This window comes from Poecilia reticulata, chromosome 1 (genome assembly GCF_904066995.2).
Source record: "Poecilia reticulata chromosome 1, P_reticulata-male-v2, whole genome shotgun sequence".
NCBI classification, from domain to species: Eukaryota; Metazoa; Chordata; class Actinopteri; order Cyprinodontiformes; family Poeciliidae; genus Poecilia; species Poecilia reticulata.
In genome coordinates, this window is record NC_088830.1 from 29,063,616 (window position 1) to 29,091,603 (window position 27,988).

General features: G+C 38.2%; 1 protein-coding gene across 8 annotated transcripts; it reads left to right on the forward strand.

The window, feature by feature from the left end:
- The first annotated feature begins 60 nt into the window (after nucleotides 1–60).
- Nucleotides 61–27,988, forward strand: LOC103470961 (uncharacterized). Of its 8 annotated transcripts, none has more exons than XM_017305619.2 (26): nucleotides 61–277; nucleotides 10,413–12,030; nucleotides 15,200–15,261; nucleotides 15,472–15,501; nucleotides 16,653–16,819; nucleotides 16,997–17,095; nucleotides 17,998–18,179; nucleotides 18,334–18,549; nucleotides 18,647–18,745; nucleotides 19,086–19,120; nucleotides 19,198–19,244; nucleotides 19,405–19,439; nucleotides 19,989–20,144; nucleotides 20,779–20,910; nucleotides 21,010–21,051; nucleotides 21,143–21,280; nucleotides 21,384–21,548; nucleotides 21,624–22,001; nucleotides 23,240–23,668; nucleotides 23,747–23,905; nucleotides 24,686–24,899; nucleotides 25,018–25,371; nucleotides 26,705–26,770; nucleotides 26,860–26,940; nucleotides 27,022–27,143; nucleotides 27,716–27,988. In XM_017305619.2, exons 1-26 carry the CDS (start codon nucleotides 228–230, stop codon nucleotides 27,770–27,772), a joined length of 5,133 nt encoding a protein of 1,710 aa, XP_017161108.1. In that variant the 5' UTR covers nucleotides 61–227; the 3' UTR covers nucleotides 27,773–27,988. The 8 variants fall into 8 exon arrangements, with proteins under 8 accessions (XP_017161108.1, XP_017161113.1, XP_017161111.1 ...); XM_017305624.2 differs by having other exon boundaries at nucleotides 26,708–26,770; XM_017305622.2 differs by having other exon boundaries at nucleotides 19,408–19,439.

A 27,988-nucleotide genomic window follows, 5' to 3' on the forward strand; every position in this document is an offset into this window, starting at 1 on the left:
GAGAGGAGGAAGCAGCCAGTGAGGTCAAATCATTTCACACTGGATTCGCTGCCCACAGAGGAGCAACACGCTCAGCTAACATGGTTTTTTCTTTGACCAGGTTTCCAAAAGCTTTGTTTTAATTTTTTTAAATCTTTTTTTGTTTCTGCACTCAGCTTTCTGTGCTGTAAAACAGAACCAGTGCAAATTTAAAGGATTATGACTGAAGTTTCCAGAGTCGTTTGGAGATGCAGAAGATGCAAAAAAAGAAGCCGCCTCTTAAAAAAGCAACTCATCGGTGAGTAATGGAGCAATAATATTTAGAAAGAATGTGTCATTAAAATTATCATCATGTCGTTGACATCAGGGACTTTTTCTTTTAAAAATATACTATATCTTATCAAATACAAAAATGTGTTTTAAAAACTAATGCAGTGCGGACATATGACAAAGACGGTGTAATAATGATGAAGCTAGGTGTAATTATGATGAAGTTATTTGTAATAATGATGAATTTAGGTGTAATAATGATTAAGTTATTTGTAGTAATGATTAAGTTAGGTGTAATAATGAAGTTATTTGTGATAATGATGAAGTTATTTGTAATAATGATGAATTTAGGTGTAATAATGATGAAGTTATTTGTAGTAATGATGAAGTTAGGTGTAATAATGAAGTTATTTGTAATAATGATGAAGTTATTTGTAATAATGATGAAGTTAGGTGTAATAATGAAGTTATTTGTAATAATGATGAAGTTAGGTGTAATAATGATGAAGTTATTTGTAGTAATGATGAAATTAGGTGTAATAATGAAGTTATTTGTAATAATGATGAAGTTAGGTGTAATAATGATGAAGTTAGGTGTAATAATGAAGTTAGTTGTAATAATAATGAAGTTAGGTGTAATAATGATGAAGTTAGGTGTAATAATGATGAAGTTATTTGTAGTAATGATGACGTTAGGTGTAATAATGATGACGTTATTTGTAATAATGATGAAGTTAGGTGTAATAATGATGAAGATATGTGTAATAATGATGAAGTTAGGTGTAATAATGATGAAGTTAGGTGTAATTATGTTGTTTCAAAGTCAGAAAACAGAAATGAAAACAATGAATGAGTAAGGTTTTTACAGAGATACTAAATATTAATTAATAAATCAGATTTTCGTATATCTGGTCTTTTTAAATCAAGCAGTTACGAAGTTACTTTACAAAGGTTGAGAAGTTGTGTGTTGCTTTTTAATCCCACAGCGCAGTTACTTAATTATGATGATTTTGATGACATTTAACGTCAAAATATCCTAAAAAATTAATGGATACCAAAATGTTTTCTGAATATTTAGTACCTGCTTAAAGGTTTTCCTTTTTAAAAGGTAAAGAAAAAGACCTAATCTGATGCTGCTCTATGCAGATAGGTGAAGGTTGACCCACCTCGGCATAATGAATGCTTCCTTACTTTCTGCTAAAATGATTTCACCACTTGGTGGCGCTGAAAGGCTGTGTAGAGGTTTTATGCCAAGGTGATCTGCTATGCAGATCATTTAAAAATGTAAAGAAAAAACAAAAATGACATAATGTTCAATAGTTACTTCATGACCAACAGATGTAAAAAAAAAAAAAAACTTGTTTAACCCCATTTAAAACGTGCTTTATGACTGAGATTGTGGTCAGACATTTCAACAACCAGAAAGGAATAAAACTCTTTCTATACCTGAAATTAAACACCCAATAATGACCAAGTTCAGCATAAAAAGATCATTAGACCCATTAATAAAATGTTATTTTTCTTATCTGTCTTGAATCTACCAAGTTTATGTCAACTGCAGCATAATGGCATCTCTGAAGAATTTGAATCAATATTTGCCTTTGGGATCAATAAAATATTTTCAAATTAGTTTTATTTTATTTTTTCTTAAAGGCTAAATAATGCAATCACACCCGCTGAAAAATCAATACGTTTTAATTCATAGTGAACTTTAGAATAAGTTGGAACTGGAAGACAGCTTAAATATCCAAAATAAATAAACAAAACAACTAAAGCAACAAATAAAATTGAAACTGAAGTCTCTGCCACACTGAAACCTTTTATCATCCAGATTTTAGTAGAAACAGAGAAAGAAAAGAGGAAAAACAATTATTGAAGTCATTTTAACGTATAATGTGGTTAATTGATTAATTGCTTACTGTGACATGGCAGCTAGTTTCTCCTGAACATCATTAAACCGTTTGGCAGCAGTTCAGCATTTTTCAGTAAGTTAATTGCTTTCAGTCCAGTTGTTCATAAGTTTCTGTCAACACAGCGCAAACCAAGTCAACAGTGACTGTCAACAGAGGTTTAAAGCGTTTGTCACCTGAGGAAGCTGTTATCTGTAATGCCGCTCCTTAATCTCAGCATAGTGACAGAAGATTTCTGCCGCTGGTAAACGCAGTGGATCAACTTTGACGACCTTTGAAGGAGCAGCAGGAATCAGATCCTGTTCACAAGGCAGCAATTAAATATTATGGATGGAGACTAAGTGTGCATGCAAAACACACGATGTGATTATTATTGTACCGTCAAACATGAAATCAGATATCTGGAGAGGTTTGGACACTGTAAAACATTTGAGCCGCATTTAGTTGTGCCTACTATCTTCTTCTCTTGAAGTTAAATAAATTTAGTGAGTTTTAGATTTTGAACATAAATGTGTGAGTTTGTGAAAGATAAAGTTACAGTAGTAAGTTGTGTTAACTTTTTATTAATTTTGTCAAACCTCCCAGAGTTGAATAGATGAGTTTTTAGGTTAGCATTTAAAAAACCTGAAAGAACAAAAAGACAGAAGTGGGAACTATTTCCCAGAATGCTTAGCGGCATGTTTTTGTATCCTGAGATGGACGTGCATTACGTTGATCTGATTCTGGTGTTTTATTAAGGAAAATGTTTGTTTTTATGTCCTGTTCACACTAAATGTTTCTGAGCTGAATTTATTGTGACGTTTAATAAAATTCGTTATCAGATCATAATTTTTTTCATTCAATTTGAAAAAAGAATTTAAATTATTCTTGAGTAAAATACGCAGTTATTTTAAGTTGATAATGTGAGTGAAATAACAGAGAAATGGGACCTTTAACCAGGTGAAGGCAGTTTTTTTTCTTGAATATTGTGAAATAATTATTTGGTTTAAATTGCAGCATTAAGTTAAAACTCACAATTCAAGATTAATTAACTTAAAAAACAATGTTTAGACAACTTGTCTCTTGTTGTTAAATCAACTTCATGGACTTTAACTTCTGAGTTAAAACCAAAACACTTTTCTTGTTGACTTAAATTGCATTTTCATAGCAGCAGCTGGACTTTCATTTTCAAATTAAACCACCTTCAAATGTTTTACAGTGTACAGATACTGATTTTATTTAGCTGTGCATGTAGATGTGGCTTTATTTGACACCATGATAACTTGATTAAATGACCATTTTAAAGAATGCGTGTGCATGAAGCACAACTAATTATAGGCAGACATGTGGGAAGCAGTCTGTCTGATCTATCGCCCTTTTCTGGCTCCCGGTCACGACACGATCCGCTCTGCAGACCGGCTTCAACTCTGCCATCATTTCTATTCCTGAAGGAGCAAGGTGTGTGTTTTTGTGTGTGATTTGTGTCTCTCCAGACAAGTTTATGATTAAAGTCATTAATATTACCAACATATGTTGACCTTCAGGAGTGGCCCAGTCAGTAATTTGTTTTCCATAGAAAGCAGTATAGTTGATGTTCTTTTTACATACTTTGCTGTCTTTTGACAGACTCCATTTTTTGTTGAATAAAAGTCATTTTACAGTTTTTTAGGAACTCTGTTGATATCGTTAAATTTCATCACTTGAAGTTAAAAGGTAGCGATCAGCAGAAAAGTAAAATCCCAAATCTGATGTTAGCTTCCATCTGCTGAGATCTGAAGGTAAAACGATGCAGGAAACACTGAATATTTCACCCTGTTCTAACATGCATACGCATTACTTACTATAGTAGTTTACTAAGTATTAAGTATTACTACTTTTTGCTTAAGTTAAAAAAAAATCTGAATTAGTAATAGTTTTCCTTGAGCGTAATTTTTGGATTCTCTACCAGAGCAGACAGATCTATTATAAAGTAATCCTGGTGTGAAAGGTTTTCTACTCCATTTTATCAGATATGTTTGCTGATTTTATAAGAAAATTAATGGCTAAATTCCAGCATGTCATGCTAGTGCACATGACCTAAAATATTTTAAAGGTTTTAATAAACAAACAGGTAACAGTGACGCTCCTGCCATGACAGCCTGATGCTCCAGCATGTGAGTGCTCTGTCATGTTCTTGTAGCATTAATAAACACATGTGCAGCTCTCCACGTTTTCAAGATGGCCTCTTTGGCAGCAGCAAGCCGTGTGGCATTACCACAACCTTCGATGACTGCTGGATAATGTCTCAAGTCAAATATACATCGACTCCAGAGGAATGGCGGTGGTAAATCACGTCCCCTGGAGAGCGCTCACCATGATGCAACCGCCACAAATCAAAGACAGCTTTATGACAAGGGGTGTCCGTCTGGGAAAATCTTAGATGTCATAAGACACAAATCATGATCTTACATGCAGAAAGGATTGGAGTGTTTACCAGAAGGATTTCTGTCAAGGTCACAAAACGCAGCCAAACTCTCAAAACTGCACGTGTGTCGTATTCACTGTGTGTCCACATGAATTTCACAGTAGTAAAAATCAAACTGCTCTTATGGAAGCAGAATAAAATGCCTGTAGAGAAAGACAACAGAAAGTTGGTCATCAGATTTTGCTCTTGGAAAAAGCCACATCAGTGTTTGAATTTATTTATTTTTCACCGTAAAGAGGCAGTAATATGCAAATGTGACTTTTTTGAGTTTTACATAAAGTAATGTTATTCCATCATCAAAAACATACCTGGAGTTTTGCATTAATTCCTTTATGAATGTTTGAAAAATACTTTAATCTCCATGGCAACCATTTAGCTGTGCAAAACGCCTGGGTGGACCTAGCTCCGCCTTCGAGACTCAGCTCCTCCTCTGAGCTTCCTAGCTTCTGCCTCACAGAGCAGAAAGCCCTCACAACTACCCGACTGAGCTCCTTCAGACTAGCCAGAAGCAATTAGCAAACCCCTCTTGGAACTGCACATCAGCTGAACTCATAAATATTAACTACTTCTCAGTGTAACGCTGGTAAAAATCTATGATAAAGGGTAAAAAGAGGAGAAATGTTATGATGTCTTCCTGAAGGTGGAGTTTTTAAAGAGAAAGAAGCCCAATTTCAAGGTGTTGAAACTTGGAGGGAACTTTTTCTTTTAAATCATATTTGATATTTATACTATTTTCATAACAAATTAACTTACCATAATTACTTGATTATTCCATAAAATGGCACTATGTGCCTGGAAAACATAATAATGTCCCTGATTAGAGACAGAAATTGGGTTTGTGTAATTCATGAATATATGCTCCTTGGTGTTACTGACATAATCCTGCCATGTATGATGTGAAGCTCTTTTTAGAAAATTTGTTGTATATTTATTTACAACAAACATATGTTTATGTAATATTTTCTGCTTATGCGTCAGCAGTAAATATGATGTTGTTTTGTCAGGTTTCTTCCTTTTTGATAGAAACTACTTTTAGATTCATTTATACCACAGCTTATGGTGATGATAAAAATACATTTCTTGTCATTTATGTTTTCAGGTTCTAAAATTATTTCATTATAATTTAATCTTTAGTAAATAATGATAAAGTGCAGAACTCCCTGAATTTGTACTTTTAGAACCACCTTAATTTGCAATTTTATTCTTACTTTGATTCATGTGGTAAGGAAAATATCGAAAACACCGACTTTGACTCTTTGGTGAGTCTTCAAAATATATTTACTGCATATTATTGAGCAACAGTCTGTGCTACGTTCAATCTAAAATACAAATTTAGCTCTTTTTGACATAAAATGCTTTGCTAATGTTTTAATAACAAGCATATAAGACTAACTGGGTTGGACTTGCTCAGTCAATATAGTTGTATGTATCTCCTGAGTCAAATGCCAGTAAGATCAAAACTACCCAAGTTTATAAAAAAACATTCTCCTCAGTTCACTTCCTTAAAAATAACCCAGTAACAAAACAAGGAATCACTACAAGTTCAAGCGCAGACAGATGAGAAACCAACCTTGACCCCATTGCCTTGACCCTTCAGAAACATCCCAGCAGTAAAATATTTAATAAATCATGAAGGCATAGCTGGACAACACAGGCTTAGACAATGTGACCTTAACTGTTGGAAGAATCTGGTAGCTATTTTAAGCGGATAATCATAATTTTGGTATCTGGAGCTCGTGAGAATTTGTTTTATTGTTTATGATGTTGAAAGTGGATGTGCCAGAATAGCCCAATGCCATAAGGTACAGTAGATGCACTGTCCTGTAAAACAAGGCAAATTCTTGTTTTAACAAATAAATAAATTGCAACATGATTTCCAATCTCAGATTTTTCAAAACTGCACCACAGAGCCACAGTTAGTTGACATGAATGCTTTATAAAGCTGTTTTGTTAAAGATATAAATGGTCTGCTGTGCTTGAACACTGTGACATTGTATTGTACTCTATATTTAGAGGAAAATATTCTAGGTTTAACCTACAATTTCACTCAGAATATTAAACACCCTTGTCATAAGCATTATTGTCACATTTATTTTTGTTTTTATGTATTTTATTTGCTGGCATTTGAGCAGAAAGGAATTTAGTGTTCAATGAATCTGCATGATTAAGTCACATTTTAAATACATTTAAAACTAAATGTATTTAAGTTTGGTAATAGGGAAGTTAACCCACCACAATTCTTCTTTAAATTCCTGATCATTTTTTATTTTAATGTGCTCACTGACACACACACAATATACATAAAAATAGTGCCAATCATTTAGTGCATAAATGTTTTACGCAGTGAATGATGTGAAACAAAATTACAATGCTTGGATATTTAAAAATGTGTGTGGGGGGAATCTATGGTTTGTAAAGATGAAACCTCGTCTCTGATTTGTGTTAAACTTGATCCCTGCTCCTGTGCTCCTGCACCCAGACAGATAGTTGACCTGATAGTAATCTTACTTTGATTCCAGGGGGATTTTAAAAGATTCTGCGTGGAATACTGGACTCATTAGCAGATTATAGGAAAAGGGGCGATATGGAAGTAAAATCAAAGAAAGACTTGGTTGACTTTTATTCTGAAAAACTCAGACGGAAGCTAATTCAGTGGGCGTTTATGGCGGAACACAGAAGATTCGTTCTCATGGCTAACGACTCAAAAACAGTCAAGAAATTCCCGTATTAACAAAGATTGAGGTCAACACATTGGTGAAGGTATTTATTTCATATCTAGAGCACGTACTGAAGGCAGTATTGTGTAGTAGCGAACTACGTTGTGGCTAGCATTAGCCCGCTAGCCATGGGAGCCCTACAAAATGGCTGGTGGGATGTGTGGGGCTGCGCAGGTTGGCCCGCTACAGTTAACTCTTTCTGTAAATAATATTTTCTTGCTATGTATCATGCCATTTGTTAAAGAATATTGCATAAACTTTAATTGAAAAAGTGGCTGTATTTTAAGTCTGCGGAAAGCACACATAATGACTGACCGCTCCCTGCTGAACTATTCCCTCTTCTCGCGAGATTTGAGTCACTCCGCCATGCAGTGATGTTTCTTTTGGGATGAGAATATATACATGAGTGGTACCCGAAGTCGGTCCTGGAGGGCCGGCATCCTGCATGTTGTAGTTTTCTCCCGGGTCGTAGTAAGAACATTTCCAGCATGTCGATGTTCTTCTTAGGCCTCTAATGAGCCATCATTTGATCAAGGTGAGCTAAACCAGGGAGAGAACTAAAACATGCAGGATGCCAGCCTTCGAGGACAGACTTGGGGACCACTGATATACATCGATGTGGATGAGCTCCTAACTCTACAGACATTTAGAGACAGAAGACTCTGATATTGAGGAAATAGTAAAGACAGAACAATGGCCAAATGCTTTAATAATAAATTAGTTAGGAGTATTACAGGACTTTATTTGTCCAATTCAAGCAAACTCCCTCCCTCTTTCTCAATACCTGTGTGCTCTGAGTGACCGGGTTATTTATGGTGCACATTGCATTTTCTTTTCTTTTAGACAATTAACTTACCAGCGAGCTGATATCGTTACTTCCTTTCTTTTCTGCTGTCTGTGAGGGGGATCCAACGGCCCTGCAGCAATTCTGGGAGATTAATTTGTGTCAAATAATGTGAATTTAGTGTTTTTTGGATAACTAGTAGAGAAATTAAACTATTTACTCATTAATCCTTTTCTTCTAGAAAACTTGATTCCAGTTAACACAGGGTGAATGCTCTGAAAACAGCTGAAGTACCAATCAGTGACTTTTTTTCTGCACGTTTGTGCAGGTTGCTCCTTGTTCATCTATTGCGGTTCCTCTTGAAAATAGGAATACTCCAATCAGGATTTGTATTCTGATACAGAATCAGTCAGTAGTCAGTCTTACATTCTCATTTTTTTTGCTTCACACAGTTGCAAATGGCACACCGTAAGAGCATTAAGATCCTGAACAGTAAAGTTACTGCCTACAGATACTGAGCAGATTGGCATCTCAAAATAATGATGATTGAATTATTTATTTCTATCCTCATCCTCAGTTACTACTTTATTTATTGCAGTGTGGCTCCCTGAAATGTAGGGCATTCCTGTCAGAAAACAAGATTTGAGTATCACTGACTTGTAGCTGAAACAATGTGTATTTTGACACACAGCTTATGACCTGATACTTTAACGACACATAAGCGCCAAACAAATTTAGTCCAGTCCTGTACATTTTGATACAAGAAATTAGAATTTGATCTGACTTAGTGCATTATGACTAAGCATTTCAGCTGAATAATAACATATTTACTGACCTGAAATATCAAGAAAAAAACCTACCTTGCTCATAAGTCTTTCAGTTTTATGATTACTATTTTTAGATTTTTAGATTATGGTATTTTAAATGTTTACAGCACAGTCTTATTGGTGATTATTAACTTAAAAGTGTTTCTAAAGTACTCGCATAGAGCAGTATCAGTTTGGTATACTGAAAATATCAAAAAGCAAAAAATAATGGCACATCAAAATGATGCACGTAAAATGTTACATTGGCTAGTCTCTCATTCACTGCCAAGAGCCGGTGTCCTGAATGCACAATACCTGCTCCAAGCAAGCCCAGTCAAAAGGTTGCATTTTATTCTCAGTGTATTAATAAGTTCTTCAGAGGCCCTGAAATGTCTCAATTATTTGACTGAGTAGATTGGAGCAAGGGAAGTATCTCTCTAAGCATGCAAAACGCTGGTTTATGACACTTGGCTGATGAACTGACCATGGTGCACCATGCAGCATGAGGAACGTTTCTCAGAGTATTGTGATGAAATCTTAACCAAGGAATAAGTAGATATTCCGTCATGCATCAGTGTATTACCAGATAGTGGTTTTGGTGGTGGAAAAGAACCAAGAAGCATCTAAAAACTGGCATTGGTAAGTTTCTAGAGCCAAGGTCTCTAGAACTCTGGTGTCCCTGCTCCAGGACACCAGAGCCAAAATAAATCCTTCAGCACATCAGCAAGTTTCACAAAGGCTCAGTGGTTAAAAGTGTATTTGATTCAGGTGTGTTGGAGCAGAAAATGCATCCAAAAGTTGGCATTTGAGGACTGGAGTTGCAGTAATTTAGGATTTAGAAGTTGATATTGATAAGTTAGAGACAACGGTACATTTAGACAATGTAGGTTTGCAGAAGATGCATATTAAATGAGGTCTGTAAAACAAAAATAAGCTGGCTATCATCATCGTCTGACTACAGTCTTAAATCTGTCAGTGGACTCTGCATGTCTTACAAGCTGTGTTAAGGCCAAGCAAGCTGACATATAAAAGTTTTTTTTTATTGAAACTTACTGTATTATTTTAGGTGATTAGTGTTATTAATGTACAATTTGTTCTTTTAATCCCAAATTATCAGATTTGTTTGTAACAGCCATTTTTGATTTGCTTATCATTATTTTCAGTTTGAATTTTGAATTCACTATTGTTTCTTCATAATTTGATCTAAGTTGTGTTTAGACAGTTTGAACAAGCACTGTTTTATCTATTGCCTGGTCATGTATGCATAAGGAGCGTTTGGAATCATTAATAAAATTAAACATTTGAGGCAAGTTATTGATTGGCTCATTAATGTGCAGACATTAATAGGATAGATATCACTTTAAGAAAGTAGGATGATATTTCTTTTTGTTGGAGACACTGCTTTAATTTTAAATAGGTTTAATGGGGGAAAAAGAAGACTTGGCATGATGGCTGCTCTTGATATGAATAATTATAATAGTATATTTCTGCTTTCCACCTCAGCCTCGCTGTGCACAAAGACGGTAACGGTTTACTCCTTGCTCCAACCCTGTGTTCGGAGCGCAGTGCTACCCTCTCCATCGGCTGCCCCACCAGAGAGCCCCATTTCATTTTTGGACCTGCGATTGCTGCTCTTCGACTTGCTCAGATACAGACTCAAACACAGATTGCTCTCCGGCAGATTGCTGTTCTAGCGTCTATTGTTTTGGGCCACCAGTGTGATCTCACAGCAGTATTACCTCCTCACCTTGCCCTCCTGAGTCTTTTGACTCGGCAGCAAGTGTCGACGTTTGGCCTAGAGGGAACCACAAACAGACGGATTTCTGCAAATCGGTCTGCTGCAATGTATCACCAGCAATCTCAACAACAGGGCTCCCAGCCTTTTCTAAATGCATCGAGGCCGACTCATCATCAGCCATCTGCAAGTCAGCATCCAAATCACCCCAACATGCAAGGAATGGGGTTCCAGTTTCCTCGTCCCAACCAACTCCCCGATGAGCTAGAGTCTGCCCTTTCCATCAGGGGCACCAGGGATATGGATCACCGGCAGATGGATCTAATGAATCAATCGAACCAACATCAGAACCAAGGTACAGGGATTGGTCAACATGGAAGCTATGGTTCCAACCCAATGTTGCTTCCAGCAGATAATCAGTCTGGACACCAGCAAGGAGTCGACTGGTCAAACTACCAACCTCCAGCCAAACTCTTTGCGGGAACACAGCAGCAGCCTCAGGGCAGCCAATCAGGAGCCGGAATACTAAACTGGAATCCCCCCATAAGTGACTCACCAGCTCCGCAAACTCGACAACCTCGTGGTGATGGAGGTAGGATTGAAGGTCAGGGTTTGTACACGCCAGAGAGCGCGGGAAGCATCTTGGCTAGCTTTGGACTTTCAAACGACGACTTGGAGGTGCTGAGTCATTACCCGGACGATCAGTTAACGCCAGATACTTTACCGTTCATACTCCGTGACATCCAACTCAAAAAATCAGGGAAGCAAAAATCTGTGAGCTCTACCTCCTCTTCTTCATATTCTCACAATGTTACTCCTACTGGCTCTTCACATTCAGCGGAAGTACCCAGCCTTCTTACTGTTACGCAGACAGCCGGGAAGGTCATTGACTATGGACATGCCAGTCGTGGGACGGAAGAGAGTGGCACCCGAGAGACTTTTAAAAGGGAGCAACTTTCTAGTGAAAGGACTGTTAAAATGCTTCCAACTGCAACTTCATCGTCAGTGTCGAAGGTGGATAAAACTGAAAGACGTCAAGTTCGTGTAGAGCACAAGGAGCCAATCAAACACGGAGACAGGGACTATCGTAAGACGAGCTGCGAAAAGCGCAAGAACAGCCGATCACCAGTGAGAGAATTTGCACCATTGCCTAAAACTCGTAATTTAGACAGAGACTACCGACAAGTGGAATCTAAACAGCGACCGCCATCTGAAACCAGGAGTGAGGATTCGTCAAGACGTTCTCCCTCTTCTTCATCTGCTTCAAGACATGGCAGTAGCAAGAAGTTGCCTACGCCTACCATGATAAGCGATTTCACAGCGGTGTCTCCAAAGGTGTTTCCCCATACCTGCTCCCTGTGTCACATTCAGTGTGACCAGGAAAAGGTGAGTGCTAACATGTCATCATACTAATGTCCAGAATATTCCTTTAAAATCAGTTTGACTTTTTTTTTTGAGTCGTTTCATGAAGACATTTTGCAATACCTTAGATGTGCTCTTCTTAAGCTTCCTTCTTTAGTTTCCTTAAATAATTTGGAGCTAGATTGAGGATTGATTAATAACAGCCATTCACATTGACCAAAACATCTCGTAAGATACGTTTTTGGCTCGTTAAGTCATAATGAGCCAGACATAAAACTGAATAACGGGAGGTAATTGACTGGCACGGCCTTAACGGACCAGTTTGTGAATTTAACAGCCCATTAAATGACCTCAGCAGCCCTAGAGGTGTGACTGTTCTACGATTTATAAACCCGTTACTCCCAACTATGTTCAGAACTGAAGAAGTAATTTGGACGCGTGGAGGTGAAACGTCTCTAAGAAAATAGTCGTTCTATTACCTTGGCATACCGGAAACTTGGACTTGTGATGCATTTTCTCTTTCTAGGCCTTAAAATAAATGTTGGCAGATAGGATGAGGTATCCTTGAATAATAAAATAGACTTTGATGAGTCTGCTACGACACATCTGCAGAACGATGGGATGGTTTCAGCTACTAAACCTCTTTCTCTCCTTGCAGTTTCTTTTCTTTTTGTAATGCTCACCTTTTTTTTTTAAACACCAATAATTAGATGACCTAAAACGGCAAAACAAGGCAGATAAATGGTCCTTGAATGGTAGAATGTTTTCCGTTTCCCCAGGATTGCTTTTGTTGATTTCTGTTTTTAAATGAAGCAAACCAGGCTTCCCCATGGTCAGTATGATGAATATGACGATGTAGCGGTCTGAAGCTCCCTTGAGGCAAACAGTAATGACTGTTTTAGTGCTAGAAAGGATATCTGTTGACCGCATTTGTACTAAAAAGGTAAGGAAAAATGCAACCTATTCCAGAGTTTGACAGTTCTGGTGTGCTGCAATTTTCCACTGTTACTATTTATAAACTGGGAATTCAGTTCTTGTTGGCATTTTAAGGGTGAAGCATTTTAGACGCATTTTCTTTGGTAAAGACGTTCTTAATACATTATGTAAAAGTGGCCAGGACAGATGGTGATTAAGAAAAGAAAAAAGATGAAGTTTTATGTTCTAAAATTATGTTTTCAGGTGGTGTGTAAACCACATGTGTTTTATGTGGCTTTGTGTGTCTTTAATATGATCATACATGTAGAAAATTACAAAATAGTTAATGTTTGGTTTTCCTTTTTCATAGGGTGGAACAAGGTATTCATGAAAAAACGTCTGTTAAACTGTTGCATGTCATAATTTTGGAGAATCGCTTTGCTGTCTTACAGAAACTAAATGGGAATTTATAGAGGAATTGTCAGTGGCCAACTTAATTATCTGAATTATTCGAAAACATTTTAAAAAATATATATTTTGTATACATAACTGGGTTGTGTTGAATGATTATGAGTAGTCAGTATCTTACCTTCAGTAGACAGCAGTGAGGGCAACGTACGTTTAGAGAATCATGGGAGATTTCTAATGGAGTCATAAGGCTACTAATAAGAGTAGATTTTAAACATCTAAAAGGAGTCCAACCAAGACTTTACAACTTTTAACTACCACGTTTTTTGAGCGTTTTTATCTAATGCAGTCACTTGGTATTGTAATTACACCTGATTACCAGCACTGTGTCTGCAGAATGGCAGTTGTGTTGTTTATTTTTTCCTGAAATAACTTCAGATATTGCAGTGAAAGTGAAAAGCACTTATCTTTTCTTCGGGAATAGGCTAATATTTTCAGCCAGGTAATGGTAATATAAGTTAGATTCTAGTTAATGAAAAGAAACGCTGTTTAGTTTAAAAAATGGCACAATGCAAAATGTTTTGAAAAAAATCAGAAATAGATTCATTCAAACTGCTATTAAAGCTCATCTTTGGTCATTTTAGATTAATTAAAAGGTTGCCCTGGTTACCCAGCAGGAAATCACTGTGACCGCCGTCTACAGCAGATAAAACTGCTGCTCATGGATACCCAACACAAACCCAGCTCCAAAACTTTAGAGTTTTTCAAATGTGATTAATGCATTTTGGTTTGGTTAGTGATTTATACACTCTACATTTTTATATACTGTATCATATAAACATTGACCAAAGAATAGGTAGCTTGCAATGTTGCCTTAATTATTGCCAATATGAGAAGAGAATATTTTTGTAAGATGCGCTACTCACAGAGAGTCGGGCATATTTGACTTTTGGTGGAGGTTTCAAAGAACCATAAACGGTTCATGCCAGAGTGATGTTACATCATGAAAGCAAATGATTCATTTAGACATTTAGTGTAATTGTAGTTTCTTCATCGCAAAAGTTATAAATATCTCTAACTTGTGTTTTTGAGGATAAATCACTTTTTGACAGTGACTCGTCTTGTTGACGAGTCGACTTATTTTATGCTGAAGCTTTCGATTTTTCTTAAAGTTTAATCATCATTAACTATTCCTGTTTGCATCTACTTCAACAAATGACTTCAAAATGTGTAAGAACAGGAATGCTTTAACTACGACCAGAAGGTTCAGTGGGTAATTCAGGGTCAGTCACTTAATGGAACAGCATGTAATATAATAACTAAAGAAAGATCAGACATTCAGTCCAAAGTAAGGCCTACTTGAGTTGAGGTGTAAAGGTTATCAATCTGATGTCTGATCAGGAAGTCAGACATTCCTAACTTTTTGTGAGTAGTGTATATGTTCACCCCAGCCAACCGGACCTTCATCTGTGAGAGCAGAGGAAAAACTAAATGCTCAGAAATCTGACTTATTTGTTCTTCAATCAGATTGATTGATTTATGTGATTCTTGTCGATCGCAGGCCTGAAATGTTGCACACAAATAATTGTTTTTCACCTTGATGACAAATCACACTCATTCTAAGCTGAGGTGGAAAACGGACTGTTAAACATTGCTGATAAGTGGACATGGACATGATCAAAGTTAAGTTTGTCTGTCTGTGGACGGGATCTCCTGTTAGAACCCGGCAGAGATGTGCCGGAAACATGTCGGGTTCGGTAAAGATGATGATGTAACATCGACCTTCGTTCATGTGACTGTTCTGTTTTCTTTTTTCCCCTCTGTTTCTGTGACGGTCATGTTCTTATCTGCCTTGTTTTTTCAACTCCAGGACTGGGTTGACCATATTAACACTGTTGATCACACAGCCGCCTGCAGAGACCTGCGCAACAAGTGAGGACATTTCAGCTGATCGCTTTGTACCTGTAGCACATCTTCAGTATCAGCACACAGTAGCAACAAGCATTAGATCAGGCCTGACAGTATTTGTGATTATTATTCAAGTAACTTTAAAGTGTTTTTTATTCATCCTCAATCTGCACCTTTGTTTGAATTTATTCCACAACCTCCTGAGTAACACATCCTGTGTGTGTTTGTTTGAAGGTACCCTGACTGGAAACCAAATCTACCAAGGTTAGTTGAACTTCTTGGGGTCACTTTGTCACTTATCTAGACCAAAACTGGTAGAATAAAGGTAAAAAGGAAGGCCAGCCTGGTTTTACTTATCAGGATAGGATAAATAATCCACAACAGAACATAAATCATGATGATACAACCTTATATGAACAATTCAATGGCATATTATGCCAGGCTAGTAAACTAAAGATGCAGATTAAAAAGAAAAACAAATGTTATTGCCGATAAGACATGTAAAATAGGTTTGGGAAAATATTGGTGTAAGATTTTATCTTGATGTTTTGAGGAATTTATTATAAGATTAAAAGTGACAAAGTATTTTCAACTCTTCAGTTGTGACGTCAAAGGCCCTCAAACCTAAAATATCGCCCTTATAAACATCAGCACTTTAAAAAGTGTAATTCTTATTAGCAACTGCATTTAATAATTTTTGTTACGTTGTTTTTTACCCTCTTATGGACCCAGCAGTAGAGAAAAGTGTAAAAATAACACTCCTGATGATACAACCGTCTTTGCAATAAATCTAAACTCTTAACACGAAACTACATTTTTCACAATAAAAGTACAGTAAATACCTATTCCTGATCTAAACACATTTTTAAAATGACAACCAAGAAAAATCACCACAATGTCAAGACTTCACTGCTAAGAGACGTTACAAAGAACGCATTAACTTTACCTTAAAGTTTATCTTAGACAGGCCCCAGTTAGGATGTTAAACATGAAAGTTCTTGACAAGATAATTAGAAGAAAACTGACTTAAATTAAGTTTTTACTCGCGCTTGTCCTAATGCCAAACTTTTAAGTTAGCAGATTCTTTGCTGTGATTGAACCTCCTCAGATTTTACTGTGGTGCTCAGATCCATAAACAAACATGCTGGCTGTTCCTCACTCAGTGTTCAAGTAACAGCAACTCCAGTCTGCATAATCAGGTGGAATATCAGAAAACTTAATTGAATTTAGGGAATTTTTCTGAGTTTCCGTCGTCTTGAGTTTCTATGTAAAAATGGTTGTATAACTTCCCAGATGTTGAGTCGGTTTATCTTGTATTGAGTCTGCCTGACTCTAGCCCCAATATGTGAGGCCTTGACGTTTTTAAGCTTTAAGTTTGCTCTTTTATCAGTGAAGTTTCTGGTGTTTTTTTCCAGTCGGAGCTGGCGATATGGCAGCCGTTCCCCGTTCCGTTCTGCACCTCGGTCCCGCTCTCGCTCTCCAACTTCCCCTCATGGCAAATACCGCAGGGAACCCTTCATGCACCGGCCCCACGGGAGGCCTTACTCTCCCCCCCGGCATCCACGGCCCCACTACCACACAGGTAGCCCTCATTTCAGGTTTAGCACGCCAATAAAACCTCCCTGTGTTTTAAATGTGAAGCTGTTTGCTGTTTATTTTCTAAGCTGACCTAGAAAATCCTCATTGACCTGACAAAGATGCAGTGAACTCGTGTGTATTGTTGTTGCTAATCCCAACTTCCTGTTTCTGCCATTTTAAGACCACGGTCATTGGAATAAATATCCCTACTCTGGCTCACACGGCCCGCATTATTCCCACCGAGAGCCCTGGCCTGACAGGAGACACAGAGAGTCATCAGGTTAGTCTCCGTGTTTTACTGGAGCTTCTGCTCTGTTCATTGTAGAACTGCTTACTGTTCTTCAGAATAACGTTTCTCACTTTAAATCACTTTAGAACTGCTTATTAAGCATTTTTGACTTAAGCATATTTTGATTATCCATCTGTGTAAAGATCGAAATTTCAGGTTATGCACTTGAATTTCATTGAAGGAAGTTTTTGCATCCAGTTGAGGTTGAAGGACCAATAGTATATACAACTCTGGGAAAAATTAAAAGACCACTTAAAATGATCAGTTGCTCTTATTTTGCTTTTTTTAGTTACATGTTAGAGTAAAATGAACATTGTTCTTTTATCCTATGGACTACTGACAACATGTCTCCGAAATTCCAAGCAAAGATTTATTTGCAGAAAATGAGAAATGGTTAAAATGAGGAAAAAGATGCAGTGCTTTCAAATCTCTAATAATGCAATAATTTAGAAACAACAATACTGACGTTTTAACTCAGAAGTCAATATTTGGTGGAGTAACCGTGAGGTTTTCAGTGGGGCTCAGTGCATTGGGCTCTTTGTTGTTTCCAGAGGTGATTTTAGACTTTCTGCAAATTAAAATTGTACTAAATTGGAAACATTATATGTTTAAAATGAGCAAATATGTCATGTTCTTTATTTCGATGGGAATCAGTTGATATAAATTGAAATAACTGGATACGTTTTGCATTATGTCAACAATCTATTTTAAAAATATATATATCTTAGAGCCGAATTCTGTCCCATCCATTCAACCCAAGTTTTTGCACAGTTTGATCCAAATGAAAATGTTTTCCATTCAGGAAACTGGCAGGTTGGACTGAATCAGTGATTTAATAGTTTTACTTCTCATCATTGATGTGTGTTTTTGTTATTTTTGCTGTTTTTCTGCAGGAGGTTACCACCACCATGGTGTGAGGCGTCCTCATGATGATGCTTTAACCAAAAGCTCGGCCGACAGAAGCAGAAACCTTTCCTCCTCTGCAGCGGGTCACGGATCCAAACATGCGGCCACAAAACCCTCCACTAAAACCACCAAGCCGGCACTAAAACCTGCAACGAAAACAACCAAGGTGGCAAGTTTGCCTGTTTTATCTGTGCAAAAGAAACACTAAAGCCTAAATGTTCTTTGTTGTGAGGGAAATAAATCATTTGTTTTAAATGAACTGTTTAAAATGACTGTAATCTGGTTAGCTGATGATGTTTAAAGGAAGATTTCTCTGTTTCCAGGCTGCTAAAAATGTACCAGTGAAGAAGAAGAAGAAGGTGGCGGGTCCAGCCTCTCAGGGCGCGCCGCTGGCCGACCGCCTCGTTTATCTGACTGGCATTCCAATCGATGCAACCGAACAGGAAGTGACTGACTTGGTCAGTTCTTTTGGGAAGATCAACAACGTGATTCTGCTGCCTTGCTCTGAGGAGGAAAGCGAGAAGGGCCAAGGGCAAAAGGTCTGCTCACGTGTTGGGAGGGAGGGGAAAAAAAGCAGCAAATGCGTCATACCTCCTGTGGCTAAGGCGTCACGACTGACACTCTGATCTGCTGCAGGCGTCTGTGTGCATGATGAAGACTGAGGACGCTCAGGCTCTGGCGTCTGCATCAGAGCTCTGCATCAGAGAACAGCCGATCATCGCTTTAGTCGCCAAGGTACAAGGAGCAAAGCTCAGCTGCTGAAACAAAAATGTCTGAGAAAACTTTTGTTTTAACTCCTTAGATTCCAGTTATGATTTCCACATCCTCTACAACTGTCCAGGCCTGTCACATTAACAAATCATCCCAGTGATTATTGCGATAAAACGATTATATTGTTGTATTGACACCATTTTCAAGTGATATATTGGTAATGGTATGTTAATGGACGACTAATACATGCTAATACTTAATGTCAATGTTTTACTTCCTCCTGTTAGTGGCGTATTGTTCTCAGTCTAAAGAAGAGGAGCCTGATTTATTTATTTTATATCCCTTCTTGTTTTTCTTCTGACAGAAACCTGAAGATGCTCAGCTCTCTGAAGCCAACAGGTTGGTTATGGTTTTAGTTTTTAACTTTTCAAACTGAACAGTCGACATTCACTGAACTGTTTTTTTTCTCTTCACAGCAAAGCTGAAGCAGAAAAAGACAAAGAGTCAGCTGGGAACACCTCAGGTAGGAAATACCTGTGAATTTTGACACCCATTAAAGACTGAAACTGTCAGGAAAAAGTGTCCACATTTCAACGTCACTACAACAATTTAGTAACTTATTTACCGTCACTAGTGCAGATTGCCATTTTTTCTTCACCTCCTGCTTTTCTGACTCCTTTCAGCAGGTGGTGAAACTGACCAGAAGACGTCCAATCAGGTACTTTTACCAAATATTGTCATCTGTCCTAATGTTTCGTTATAATGTATTGGTATAATTTCTTTATAACCTGCAGAGTAAAGTTATCTTCTGATGGTTCTTATCTACACTGTAATCTAGTCTTTTGCCGCTGTGGCTTGATAACGTATGAGTTGGATTAAATGCAGTCCTGAAATGATTAATCGGATTAATCGTAACAAATCGATTACTGAAATAATTGTCAACTAATTTTATAGTCAATTAATTGTTAATTAGAATATATAGACTGTAATAAAAGCCACTTGGTGAAATAACAACTCAGTCGTTCAAGTGTTCACTAAAGGAATGCTGTCATTTTTTCTTATTTAAAAAACGAATTGAATTTATTAGCATTTTTTAAAATGTATTTATAATATTGTATAAAATGAACTAAAGTGGTTCAATGAAATGTCTGCAGAATGTGCCGGTTTTTAAATCCGATTATTCGTCAGAACAATTGATAGAACAATCGATAACTGAAGTGATCTTTAGCTGCAGCCCGAGAGAAGAGACAAAGCTAAAACACAGCAGACATCTTGTGGTCTTGGCCTCCGTTTTCCCCAGCAGAAGTGGAACGTGTTGGTCACAGGACTTCCTGACAGCGGCTGGTCAGACGCCGACATCGCTGAGCTTGTGCAGTCCGTTGGAGCGCCATCTGACATCATCCTGGCTAAACACGTCGGAAAGGTTAGCATGCTGCGCCCTCATGCATTTTAAAAACAGAAGTTCTGTCCTTAATTGTGACATTTTTATTTTATTTCTTTTACATACTGAAAGACCTCCTGAATTTCCTGATCAAGCAGGGAAGATCTTAAAAATAATTTTTATTTGATTCTAACGTCCTGAGCATCTGATGTAGCTGGATGCTTTCGTCATTTTTTTCTTTTTCAGAATGATCAGTATGAAAACTGCTGTTTGGTTCTTCAATCTGACACAAAAGCAACATTTGTTTCAGGCATAACTGAACAACCAGTTTTGCTAATTGTTCAGTTAGCAAAACCGAACAATAAAACTAAAACGAGTAAAAGAATCACTTCCTGAAGCAAAACCAAACATCTAGGGGTGCAGAAACAAATTTGATCCTGTGGAGGGCGATAAACTGTCTGGGTGTAAACCTGGTTGAATTTGGAGCTTTAGCATTAGCTTCCACTAAAGTTATATTCTGCTAAAGCTATATAGCGTGTTAGCTGAACTAATGTTTATGTTTTAGGGTTAGAGCAGCTAACTTTTTAGTTTGTGGTCCAACACTGGCGCAGCGGTTTCAGGTTTCTTTCTCAGGCCATGGGAAGATGACGTTCACCATCCTGTGTTTTCCTGTCAGGCTCTTGTGTCATTTCCTGACCTTGAAGTTGCTGAGGAGCTCGTGAAGGTCCACAGCTTCAAGCCTGCCATGTTTAAGGACACGGAGGTGAAAATGACACTGGTCAAAAAGCAGATCGGACTCGGCACTCCGGTAGGAAATCCGTTACTTTCTGTTAGATTTTGTTTTCATTTCACACAGATTTTTGAGTTTAGCAGCGAACCAAAACTCATCGAATCCTCTCCTCCACAGGTGGCTCTTTATAATCTCTTCACAGGATCACTGGATCCATTGGTGCGTATTCTACGGCTGTAACTCCTTTTATTTTCCCATTAGAGACTGCCTGGCTTGTTCGTTTATGTTCCACCTGCTCTCTGTTTCACAGGACGGTTCTGCTCCGGTTGGGTGGAACAGTTTAGTGGTGATCAAAAACGTTCCAGACTCGCCCGGTAGCTCCACCGAGGTCCTGAAACTGATGCGCCGCTTTGGGACGGTCATCAAGTTTCTTGTGGTCAACAGCATGGTTAGAAGTCGAGATTACTTATTTCCTAAACTCAAGGGTTCATGAATTTTTTGTTTTTGTTTTGAAAATGTGACTAAATGTTGTGTTTTGTTGTTCTGATTAGATCATTTGTGAGATGGCCACCACAGCCATGGCCTTGTCTGTGTACAAACGCTTCCTGATGTTTCCCTGCATCATCCAAAACAACCCTCTGATCTTCTACCGCAAAGCAGACCCCAAAGCTCAGCCACCGACCAAAATCATCCCTGCATGCTGTGAGACGGCTGAGGTCAGTAGCTAGAAACCTTCCGGGTGAAAAGATGTAGAAATGCCTGTTTGATGGTGTTTCCTTTGTGCGCTGCAGGATACACCTCCAGAAGACACCCAAGCGGCAGCAGAACCTTCTGAACAAGACCCAGAATCGCAACCAGATCATTGTGAAGATTCGCCAGAGAAAGATGAAAACGAAAACACAAAAACAGAAGAGAAAACGGAGGAAGAAAATCTGACGGAAATGGAGGGTAAAGATGATTGTGTGGAGGAGGAAGAGGAGGACCTCGGCGTTTCTGTGTCTTCCCCTCCATCGGACGCTAAACCCGATGAAGATGCTGGTGATGCTGAAAACACAGAAGTTCACGAAGACGCCGGTGAATCAGAAGTGGAGGATGTTGAAGAGACACAAGCTCCCAGCCCCGATGCTGGATCAGTTTCCCCAGAGATGGCCATGCCTGAGCTGCCCAAGGTAAAACAACCTGAAGCTGCAGCTGCTCTACTGACGAACAAGGTTTAACATCAGGATGCTAAAAATGTATCAACTGCCAGTCAATTAATGGTTTATTAGATTAAAATTAGTTCCAATTAACCAACAAGATTTGCTTGGACTTTTTAGTGTTGTAATTTGGCTGCCATCCAGCAGGTGCTGCTGTTCATCAAGTGGAGGTCTAAATGGTCATCCCGACGCAGTCTTTCTCTTCTCAGTGCGTCAGCGCTCGCTATGAAGCCATGTAGCGATAGCTAGCAAAACTACTACTAACCCTGCACACACTACGAACTCTAACTAACACACTTATAATCTAAAAAACCCATCGAAACAGTCGTAGTAAAATCCACAGCATCGCTGCACCCTAGTCTCTTGCCGTATCCAAATTTCCCCCTGCCCCCCTTATCTTTCTGCGTGTCTCCGTTCTACCTAGCAACAGACCGTCAACACATTTTCATTGGTTGTTACGAAATGTGGTACATTTAGACCCCACAAAATAAGGCGGAAATGATCGATCTTATTTCTGGCTTTATTTTGAAGTAAATAACCACAAAACCAATATAAAAACACCACTTTTATAAAGTTTGAAGTCCGTGCTGTCCAACAGAGTTGAAATAAAAACTCGGTATGCGTCCGTTATTACGAAGCCTTATAAATGCGTCACATGCTTGTACGCTGCACGGCGGGCAGCGACTCCTAGTTAATACATAAATAAAGATGGCAGAATGAGTCCGTGGTGGGATGACAAAGAGCGTCAACTTCTCAACAAAAAAATTATTAATGTGCTGCTGAGGCGATGATGGAGTGATGACAGAAAAACAGGGGGGGGGGGAGGTTGATTTTTGAGGGCTGTCTTGAGTTAATGCACTTTGTAGAGCTAAGTTTTAGCGAAAAACAGACGGCACTTCTGTATCTCTATTCTTTTAATTTTTTATGTGTATTCAGCAACATAGGAAGTTTCTGTTTTGTTCTATTTTAGAAATGTCTTAATAATATGAGAAAACCTAATTGTTTTGTTTATTCACTCAGTATTTAATACAACTGGCACAAAATAAGGTTAAAATTTAATGACTTGGTTTTTTAAAATTCAAAATATTATGAAATGGAAAGACGACCTGCTCTGTAGATACAAGAGAATCATTAATCGATAAGTTCGGTGAACTAGAAGTCATTAATAGATAACTTTGCAGCCCCAGTTTAACGTTTTCTTTTTGTTTCAGATGACTCAAGCTATGGTTAACGCTCTGCTGGAGGAGTGCAGAACAAGAACGGCTAACAAGATGGCGGCGCCTCCCAGTGAAGACCAGGGACAAACGAAACGGGAGCAGGAGGATCAGGAGAAAACGGCAGAGGACGCGGTAGACACCGCAGAAGGAAAAGATGAGGAGGCGAAAAAACTGGACAGGGAGAGAAAGGAGAGGGAGATGAAGAAAGAGAAGGAGAGGAAGGAAAGAGAGAGGAGGGAGAGAGATAGGGAGATGGAGAGGAGAGAAAGAAGGGAGTGGGAGAAGAAGGAGTGGGAGAGGAGGAGACTGGAGAGGAGAGAGAGGAGGAGAAGTTACGAGAGGTCATTTGGGTCAAGGTCGTCCTACAGGCCGGAGAGTTACAGGCAGAGGGACGAACGCTACAGAGAAGCTGAAAGACGAAAGGTGAGAGGTCAAAGGTCAGATCCTGGATCATCTGCTGCAGAAAGTTTATCTGGAAAACTCTGCTCTGTTTCCTGTCAGGAGGAGCCGGAGGAGGACGAGTTCCCCTTCAACATGAGCGACTTTGTCACCGTCGACGAGCTTGGAGACGTGACAGAACTTCCTGATGCTGCGGTTTCCATGGAAACGTCAGATGAAGGCGAAGCGGCGCCTCCAACCGAACAGGAGGAGGAACACATGGTAGAGCTGAACGTTTCTGTTTCACACTTTGATTCATTTGCTTGCTAAGAAGTTTTCAGGTAATGATTTTGTTTTTAATAGCTTAAGTAAAAATATTATATTGTTACATAAAATGGTAAAATACCTCAAAATTTAATAAGCTTAGACTTTCACCTACACTTTTTTAGGTTTACACTTTGAGTTATTGTCATTAACAGGAATTTAAATATTTATTTATCTTTTTTATTATTTTATTTGTTTTGGGAGATGTGCAAAACTCTAATTTCCTCTTAACAACTTGGGCTGAAACAATCGAATTTATTGTGAGATTCGATTATTGAAATAATCATCAGCTAATTTACTAATCGATTAATCGTTAATGCGAATACACAGACTCAAAAAAGGCATTTTATTGAAAGAAAAACACACTTAGAGCAGTATTTAAACAAAAAAATGTTCAAGAAATATTTACATTTGGCACATGAGATAAACAAGACCTTAAATATCTTCTACCCAAAACTGAAGAAGTTTCCTTTCCTCCAAATAATTAAGCATACACTGAATGAATGCTGTTATTGTATTTTGGGCAATAAAGTGATTATTTTCATATCTTGAAAATGAATTGTTTATTTGCATATTTTAAATGCATTTCTATTGTATTAAAAAAAATCTAAAATATAAATATGCAACATGTGCCACTGTTCTTATCCAATTAATCATCAAAATTATCTGTAGATTTATTAATAACTAAACTAATCTTTCATTCCAGCCCAAATAATGAAACGATTCTCCTTCCTCCAGGAGATTTCTGCGGAGGCCACAGAGACCCAGCAGAAAGAATCTGACGAGAAACAACCAGAACATGTGGAAAGTCCAACAGCTGAGGCTGTGAGCAGTTTGGAGTCCGGTCAAGACCCGGATGATGGAGACGCCCCTCCAGAAGATTCACACGTCCACACAGATCCCAGTGAGACAGCGGACCGACCATCAGATGACGGCATGAAACCTGACCCAGGTACAACTAAAGAAACCGTCGTTACACTGCTGGTGAACGACTTGGTATCGTTCTGTCTAACTGTCAATTAATCAGTAACTAAAATAATCATTTCCTGACCTCTGGTGTTTCTCCCCAGATGCCGCGCTGCCTTCAAGCCTCGACATTGAGCCTGTTTCCACCTCCTCAGCCCCCTCGGGTCCAGCTCCGTCCACCTGCAGCAGCACAGCAGAGGCTGAAGGAGAGAGCAGCAGGAGGAGCAGCCCAGCTGACAACAACGAGGCGCAGAATGAGCAGAACGAGGAGCATGAGGTGCAGAACGAGAAGAATGAGCAGAACGAGGAGCATGAGGCGCAGAACAAAGCACAGAACGAGAAGAATGAGGACAAGAATGACGAGAACAAGGCACAGAATGAAAAGCATGAGGGGCAGAACGAGGAGTCAAACAAACTGCAGCAGAGCCAGGATGAGGAGAACGTGAATGAAGCTTCAGGTAAGGAAATTAAGCACAAACAAGTTCAGCGTCGTAGACCTGTCGAAATAAACAATTAATCAATTAATCACAGGATAAATTAAAACGAGCACAATAATTTACATTTGCATGATTTATCATTTTTCTCTGGATGACAAAAGTCCGGTGGTTTGGTATCAACTAGACCCTTTTTTGAGGACAATTTTGCTTCTTAATTCATTTTATTGTTTTGTTTACTTTGGGTATTTAAAATGTCTCCCACTGTTAAATTATCATCAGAATTTAAAGTTCATTTTACAAAGTGTTCTTGCATTACTATTATTATTATTATACCATTTACATTATATTGCTTGATTATTGTCTCAAAAACAATATTATCGTTTATCGTAATAACAAGGCCTAGCGTTGTGTAACTTATAAATAAAAATGTTTTTTTTTCCATATTTGTTAAAATTGTCACCATGTCATAACAGTGTAATATGAAACTGATGGTCTGTGAAAAGAAATCAACCAACCCGGACCAAAAGCAACCAGTTAGTGAGGAGGAGGATCTTAGCGCTGACAATCAACTTTGTGTACACGCTGCTCAGTGTGCTAATAGTGGAGGAACAACTTACCGTTCTGGGAAAAACGTTTATCAGGGGCTATGCTCCGCATTTGTGGCAGGCAGGCTATGTTATTATGAACAGCTGCAGCTTAGCAAAGAGCAAGCAATAAAATGAGGGGGTGAGCAGGAGTGATTGACAGCGCTAAGACCCTCCTCCTGGCTCTGATTGGTTGTCTCTGACCAAATGGCGTATGAATGTGGTTTGTACACGCTTATCTGAAACAAAGATGGCGATAATAACAAAGATAATGTTATTATCTTTGAGTCCAGATGGCTTATTTTGTGTCTTAAGACAGATAATTTTATCTGTCTTAAAATTATATGAGACAGATCATTTTAAATAGATTGTCTTGTTTTATACTGTCACAGCAAAGTACAAAAATGTTAAAAAAAACTTTTTTTATAAAAGTCGCATGCATTTAACATGTTTGTACATATTATTTTTCACTTTGTGCTTTACTTGTTTCTCTTTGAGATTTCCTTGACAAATTTAAAGTGTTTTCTAGATAAATTTAGTATTACTTTGCAAACTATTTTATGGTTCTATGATATCTAAAAGAAATTCCTTCATATTTTATAATTGTCTGGATAAAATATGTTAAGAAAAAATTATTTTTTTAATTAAATACCTTCATGTTTCTTGGTTTCCTCCTCAGTTTAAATCAGTAGCTCCCTCCTCGTTTTGCACGGCAGACTTTCTGAACATGGCTGACATCAAAATGGTTGTTTCTTTATTTTTCTCTTCAGCAGAACCAGAAACTCAGGCTGTGACCAGCGGAGCGGCAGAACAGCTGCCAGATGTCCTGCAGAAAGGTGAAAACACTCGGCGTTGGTTTCAGCTGCAGTTTTTTTTCACCACCACTTTTTGTTCCACATGTTAAAATGTTTTATTTCTCACACAGGAAAGACAAAAAAAGCCGAAGACGCCAGAGAGGAGAGCGTGAAGAAGCCGCTGCCTCCGTATGACCCGAGTGCAGCAGTTGGTATGAAACCTTCCATGATAAACCAGTGTTTTTGATCAGACGTGTTCAGAAATGACACTGTGGGTTTTTGGTTCTGAACAGGTATGGAGTATTTGGTCCCAAAGACGGGATTCTTCTGCAAGGTGTGCAGTCGGTTCTTCACTGGAGCCAAGGCAGCCGAAATCAGCCACTGCAAAACTCTGAAGCATTACGAGAACCTTCAGGTGTGTGTGTGTGTGTGTTCAGTTTAATACCGGATCAATGAAGGCGATCAGATAGAAACACTCATCTTTAGAGTCCAGATGGCTTACTTTGTGTCAGTCATCTGTGAATTACAATCCACAACAAACATCTATTTCACTGCAAAAACAAAATCTCACCAAGTATTTTTGGATTAGTTTCTAGTGTAAATACATAAATACACTTGAAATGAGACAAAAGAACTTAAAATTAAAGACCAGAAAAAGCAATACAAGTATTAATAGAAAACCTAATCAACTAAAAGTTCACATATTTTGCTTTGAAGAATCTCAATTTAATCTGGGATGGTTTTTTCCACACCTGGTCTTAAAATGGAGGTGATCTGTAGTCGTCCAGCTGATACATAAACGGTGAAATAACTCCGTACTTTCAAAATAAAAGGCACATTTAGCTTTGAGACCAGACTGCTGTTCAGGTTGTAAAGGTCAATACTTTTCTCTCAAATGCAGAATTTCTTTGTGATTGTGAATTGGAAACAGATTCAGATAGAAACTTGCATCTTCATCTCTTGTTCGACTTCTTTCCTCTTTTTCAGAAATTCCTGCAGAGTCCAGAATCGTCGGTGAAGTCTGTGAAGACGAACTCCAGCTGAGCAGAAAATCTGCCTTTTCATTTCATTTCGTTTGTCTCCTCGTGTGATTTCATTTCACGTCTAGGGTCCAGAGTTACATTCTGTCACGGAGTAGTTCCAGATTATTTCTCCCTGGAAATGTGTTGTTCTTTTATGAAGAGTGGAGAACAGGAAGGAAAATGTGCCGATTCTTCCTTCCAGAGGAAACTGTTTGCAAATAAATGTGTTTTTTTTTTT